This window comes from Physeter macrocephalus, chromosome 2, assembly GCF_002837175.3.
Source record: "Physeter macrocephalus isolate SW-GA chromosome 2, ASM283717v5, whole genome shotgun sequence".
In the NCBI taxonomy this organism is placed as follows: Eukaryota; Metazoa; Chordata; class Mammalia; order Artiodactyla; family Physeteridae; genus Physeter; species Physeter macrocephalus.
The window spans coordinates 117,418,639-117,424,399 of record NC_041215.1 but is presented as its reverse complement, the minus strand read 5'-3'; the positions used below and the strand labels follow the sequence as shown (position 1 = coordinate 117,424,399).

General features: G+C 39.4%; 1 protein-coding gene across 2 annotated transcripts in view; it reads left to right on the top strand.

Moving 5' to 3' along the window:
• Positions 1-5,761, top strand: part of ABCA12 (ATP binding cassette subfamily A member 12) — a 191,964-nt gene that overhangs the window by 63,900 nt on the left and 122,303 nt on the right. For both annotated transcript variants that reach the window (XM_024124681.3, XM_024124680.3), the window contains exon 3: positions 2,324-2,477. In XM_024124681.3, coding sequence (XP_023980449.1) covers positions 2,324-2,477 — 154 coding nt within the window. The remainder of the gene's footprint in view (positions 1-2,323; positions 2,478-5,761) is intronic.

Here is a 5,761-nt window from a genome sequence, read left to right as displayed (position 1 = left end):
GCTGCTTTTAATATTTTTTCTTTGTAGTTAATTTTTGATAGTTTGATTAATATGTGTCTTGGCGTGTTTCTCCTTGGGTTTATCGTGTATGGGACTCTCTGGGCTTCCTGGACTTAACCATTTCCTTTCCCATATTAGGGAAATTTGTGCAGGTTCGTAGTTGCTGTTGTTTTTGGTGTCTGCCCCCAGTGGCTAAGGTTGTTTCAGTGAGTTGTGTAGGCTTCCTGATAGAGGGGACTATTGCCTGTTTTCTGGTGGATGAGGCTGGATCTTGTCTTTCTGGTGGGCAGGTCCACGTCTGGTGGTGTGTTTTGGGGTGTCTTTGGCCTTATTATGATTTTAGGCAGCCTCCCTGCTAATGGGTGGGGCTGTGTTCCTGTCTTGCTAGTTGTTTGTCACAGGGTGTCCAGCACTGTAGCTTGCTGGTCGTTGAGTGGAGCTGGGTCTTGGCTTTGAGATGGAGATCTCTGGGAGATGTTCGCCATTTGATATTACGTGGATCTGGGAGGTCTCTTGGTGACCAGTGTCCTAAACTTGGCTCTCCCACCTCAGAGGCACAGCCCTGACGCCTGGCTGGAGCACCAAGAGCCTGTCATCCACCCGACTCATAATAAAAGGGAGAAAAAAAAGAAAGAAAGAAAGAAGAGAGCACCCAAATCAAAAAACAAATCCACCAATGATAACAAGCACTAAAAACTGTACTAAAAAAAACAAAAAAAACAAAAACCAGACAGACATTACCCTAGGACAAATGGTAAAAGCAAAGCTATACAGACAAAATCACACCCAGAAACACACATACACACTCACAAAAAGAGAAAAAGGGAAAAAAATATATATATATATCGTTGCTCTCAAAGTCCACCTCCTCAATTTGGGCTGATTCGTTGTCTATTCAGGTATTCCACAGATGCAGGGTACATCACGTTGATTGTGGAGATTTAATCCACTGCTCCTGAGGCTGCTGGGAGAGATTTCCCTTTCTCTTCTTTGTTCGCACAGCTCCTGGGGTTCAGCTTTGGATTAGGTCCCGCCTCTGCGTGTAGGTCACCTGAGGGCATCCGTTCTTCGGTCAGACAGGACGTTGTTAAAGGAGCAGCTGATTCGGGGGCTCTGGCTCACTCAGGCTGTTGGGAGGGAGGGGTACAGAGTTCAGGGTGAGACTGCAGTGGCAGAGCCCGGTGTGACGTTGCAACAGCCTGAGTCGCGCGTGTGTTCTCCCGGGGAAGTTGTCCCTGGATCACGGGACCCTGGCAGTTATGGGCTGCACAGGCTTCCGGGAGGTAAACCTGCCTTTTTTGCAAGTTCCTTGTCTCTGTATTCCCCAAAGGGAGGAAGCTAGTGTTTTAATATCAAACCTAATTGTGAAAAGATTTGTAAGTCACAGCTTGCCTTTTATCTTGACTCGTGTATGCCATCATCATATTTTACAAAGCAAATGTTAAAGGTTACAAAACCATTAACTGTTACAATACTTGTGGCTTTAATATTGGGGAAAATCTGCCTATTAATTCCCACCATTATTATTGGTTTTTAAATAGGAAGAAAATGTTGTGTGTACAGGATAATTAATTTAGCTATTATGTTAAATTTTGAGGACACCAAAGATTTTTTCTGTATTTGGAAGACTGGCTGCATTTATAATGACTTTGATTACAAAAGAAGACATGTACATTGTGGGAGAAAATAGTTAATATACAGTCAAATGAAAGTAAACAAAGTCATTTGAAATAACCACCAAGGAAAAAAAATCCTCCAGATTTTTTATTTTTATTTTTAAAATTTATTTATTGTTTACTTGGCCATGCCATGTGGCATGTGGGATTTTAGTTCCCTGACAAGGGACCAAACCCAAGACCCCTGCAGTGGAAGTGTGGAGTCTTAACCACTGGACTGCCAGGGAAGTCCCACTCCAGATTTTTTAATATACTACATATATTTATATATATATATTTTATAATTATGGCTATTCTGGTTATACTGTTTTCTGATCTACTCTTTTTAATAAGCAATATATTACAAATATTTTCCATTTTATTTGACAACATTTTTATTGGCTGCTTTGTGTTTTATTATATGGGTGCACTGTGATTTATTTTTAAAACACTCTGGCAAACATTCTTGCAGCTATTTCCTTAGAATAAATCCCAGGAAGAGAAATTTGTGGGCCAACAAACATTTTAAAGTCTTTTGATACATGGGGGACCCAAACAGTCATAATCCAGAAGATAATTTCACAAAACAGTTACTGCACTCCTTTCCCTTCCCAGGCAAACATCATAGGGATCTAATTATTGTTTGTTTGTTTGTTTTTAACTTTTAGGTTACCTTGCACCTCGAAACCTTCCTAGTACTGGCTTCTTCCCATTGCTGCAAACCCTACTCTGTGACACAGACTCTAAATGCAAAGACACACCCTATGGGCCAGAAGATCTGCTTCGTAGGAAAGGAATTGATGATGCACAATTTAAAGACAGGTAGGGACACCTCCAAGTGTGTTCAGTTGCTTTGAGAGATCAGATCTTGTTTCCTTATGAGATTTCCAGGAAGCCATCCTAGGTTAGGTGTACATCTTTATTTTCTGTATCTACAAATGTGATGATCTAAATGTGAATGAACGAGGTGGGTACAAACTGGAATTACCATTTTTATGTGGGATTAAGCATAATCTACTTTGAGGAATTACTCAAATTTTGCCTTTTAAAACTACTTACGGTTACCGGAAGATGGGGGTGGGGATAAATTGGGAAATTGGGACTGACATACACACACTGCTATACACATAAAATAGATAACTAACAGGGACCTACTGTATAGCACAGGGAACCCTACTCAATACTCTGTGATGGCCTATAGGGGAAAAGAATCTTAAAAGAAAAAAAAAAGGATGGATATACATGTATGTATAATTGATTCACTTTGCTGTACACCTGAAACTAACACAACGTTGTAAATCAACTATACTCCAATCAAAATCAAAAAAAAAAAAAAAAAAACAACTGGGTAGGCAAGGCAGTCCTTCTTAACTTCCCTCAGAGATTCTCTATCCTACCTCAAATTGTCAGTGGTATTGCCCTAAGACTCGATCACAAGCGTAAGATATAGGGCGTTGTCAGGGATATTATCTCCTGGAAGAATAACATATTTATCTAGCTCTATGTGGAACTTCTAGATATAACAGAAACCAGGAAATGCAAATAAGGAAATTAAAGGTCTAGAAATCAAAGTAATAAAGTTGAAAATATTCTTAATTAAACAGCAGTCTTTAAATGAGGTTAATGTGTATGGTGTGAGAAGAAACTGAAGAATAAAGATAGGGAATCTAGACCATTTACAGCCTCAGTTTTCCATCCTGAGATTTTGAACCTAAAGAGTCACCCTAGAGCCCAACTGTCTGTAGAACTGAGAAAAACATTGTAATTTGAATTGACCATGAGATTATCCTGGTAGAGATTTTTTTAAGTGTCTCTCAAGAAAAGATTATATTTATCTATAATCAGAGATATTTGGTTCCAAAATTTTAATTTAAATTCCTTGACATGTAGCACCATTTCTCCTTTAATATTATCATCATGATTTTGATCATCAGATAATATGGGAGATACTTTAAGAGAGTAACTAACTACAAGCTGCTTAGCGTAAAATATCAACATGTCAAGAAATGTCCTGGGAAATGACTTGAGACACCTAATTATTGGGTTGCTAATTCACATTGGTTTTGTGAACCAAACGAATTCTCTACCATTTTGTTACTTGCATTCTAATGGAAAAGTAAGCAAAAAAGCAATAAAATAAATGAGTAGCATAATAACTGATAATAATAAATGTACTAGCAAGAAAATAGAGCAGGTTAAGAGGTAGAAACTGAAAGGTGGGAATTTAATAGGGTAGCAAAAGAAGGGCCTCTGCTAGATGGTGACATTTGGGTAGAGACCAACAAGGACAGGGAGAGACCAGCACCAGCATGTGAACATCTAGAAGATAAAGTTCCAGGCAGAGAAATAGTCAGTGATCCTGAAGTGGGGACAAACCTGATCATTTAGAGGAACAGGAAGTCAGCTAATATGACTAGAACATAGTGAGGGATAATGAAAGCGGTAGGGGATATGGTGAAACAATAAAAACCATGAGAGAAAGAGCCTGAAGAATCAAACAGGTAAGGAAAGGGAAAGGATTTGTCTTTTGTTTTTAGTATAATGCGAAGCCCCTGGAAACTTTTAAGCAGGGAAATGACATGACATATTTTCTATGAGACTAATATATTCTAGGCATATACAAGCATTACCTCAGCTAGCAACTAGTTGTGTATCTCTGCAAGGAGACCCAAAGCTGACTAGAGCCTATGCCCCTTTGTGTAGAGATAAAGTGAATGAATATTTTATTCATTCAACCACTTCATAGACGGTCTCTGTGTCCCTATGTGAGTGATGAATTAGGCAAGATTTATGCCTGTGTTCTAGCAGCGTAAGGTAAATAGTAAATCAACGATAGTAGGAGATAGTGCAATGAAGAGTGCCAGAGGATGCCGAAGCAAGACCCCTCCATACTTAAAGTAGAAAGAGAGCTTTCAGCTGACATAATCAGGTAAATCTTCATGGAAAAGCTGTACTTGAGATGGACATTTCGTGAGCCAAGTGATAGAGAAGATATGGGGAAAATTAATGTCCATTATTTACAAATTGGATTACAGCTCCAGCTGGGGCCCTCATCTTTGTATCTTTTTTTTTATTTTTTTCTTCCATGAAGAGCTAAGTAACAATCAGGGAAATAGTTAACAAAATCTAAGAAGTCCATAAATATACCTCCCCCCAAAGAAGTATTTTTCTATGGAATATAATAGAGAACCAAATTCATGGAGTCCCCTGAGGTGAGCCATTGAGTTGGTTTGGAACTAGGATTAAAGTCCAGGTTTATTTTACCCTCTGTTGGTTATTCTCCAGACAGCTGATCACGTCTCTTTTTTTTCAGTTTTATTCTAATCTCCAGGTATTTTATTGAGCTCAAGCTGTATGTTCAGTATTTTCTCTAAACCACCAAGTAATTGGAACTTAATTTGGAAAATTATGTACAATAATAAAATTGCATTAATGATATTTCCCACCATGCTATTGACTTTTATGCTTTATATAGCCATGCAATGAAACTGGGGCATGGTTACTAGGTAAGCCGTTCCATACTAAGTAAGCCATTGCACTAAATTACTCCCCTTTGGTGAAGAAAGATTCACCAGCATAGCCTCATTAAGAAACAAAACAGGGGCTTCCCTGGTGGCGCAGTGGTTGCGCGTCCGCCTGCCGATGCAGGGGAACAGGGTTCGCGCCCCGGACTGAGAGGGTCCCGCGTGCCGCGGAGCGGCTGGGCCCGTGAGCCATGGCCGCTGGGCCTGTGCGTCCGGAGCCTGTGCTCCGCAACGGAAGAGGCCGCAGCAGAGGGAGGCCCGCATACCACAAAAATAAAAAAAAAAAAAAAAGAAACAAAACAGGGAAAAAAAAAATGTCATCTTTGGCTTCATCAAAAGAGGCCCACCATGTCTATTTTGAAAGATATGATCACACTCAGTCACTACTGGCTGGCCAGTCGCCAAGTTTTTTCATGAGTTTTTGCATTGGCACCAACCTTCTGTTATTAAATTCATATTTCTCTTAAGCATTAGCTTCAGGATGAGGTGCTTTAAAAAAATTCAACACTATACTCAGCATTAACTGTAACTAGCTGTCTGAAAGAAGAAATGATTACATTTATGATTTTTTTTTTTTTTTTT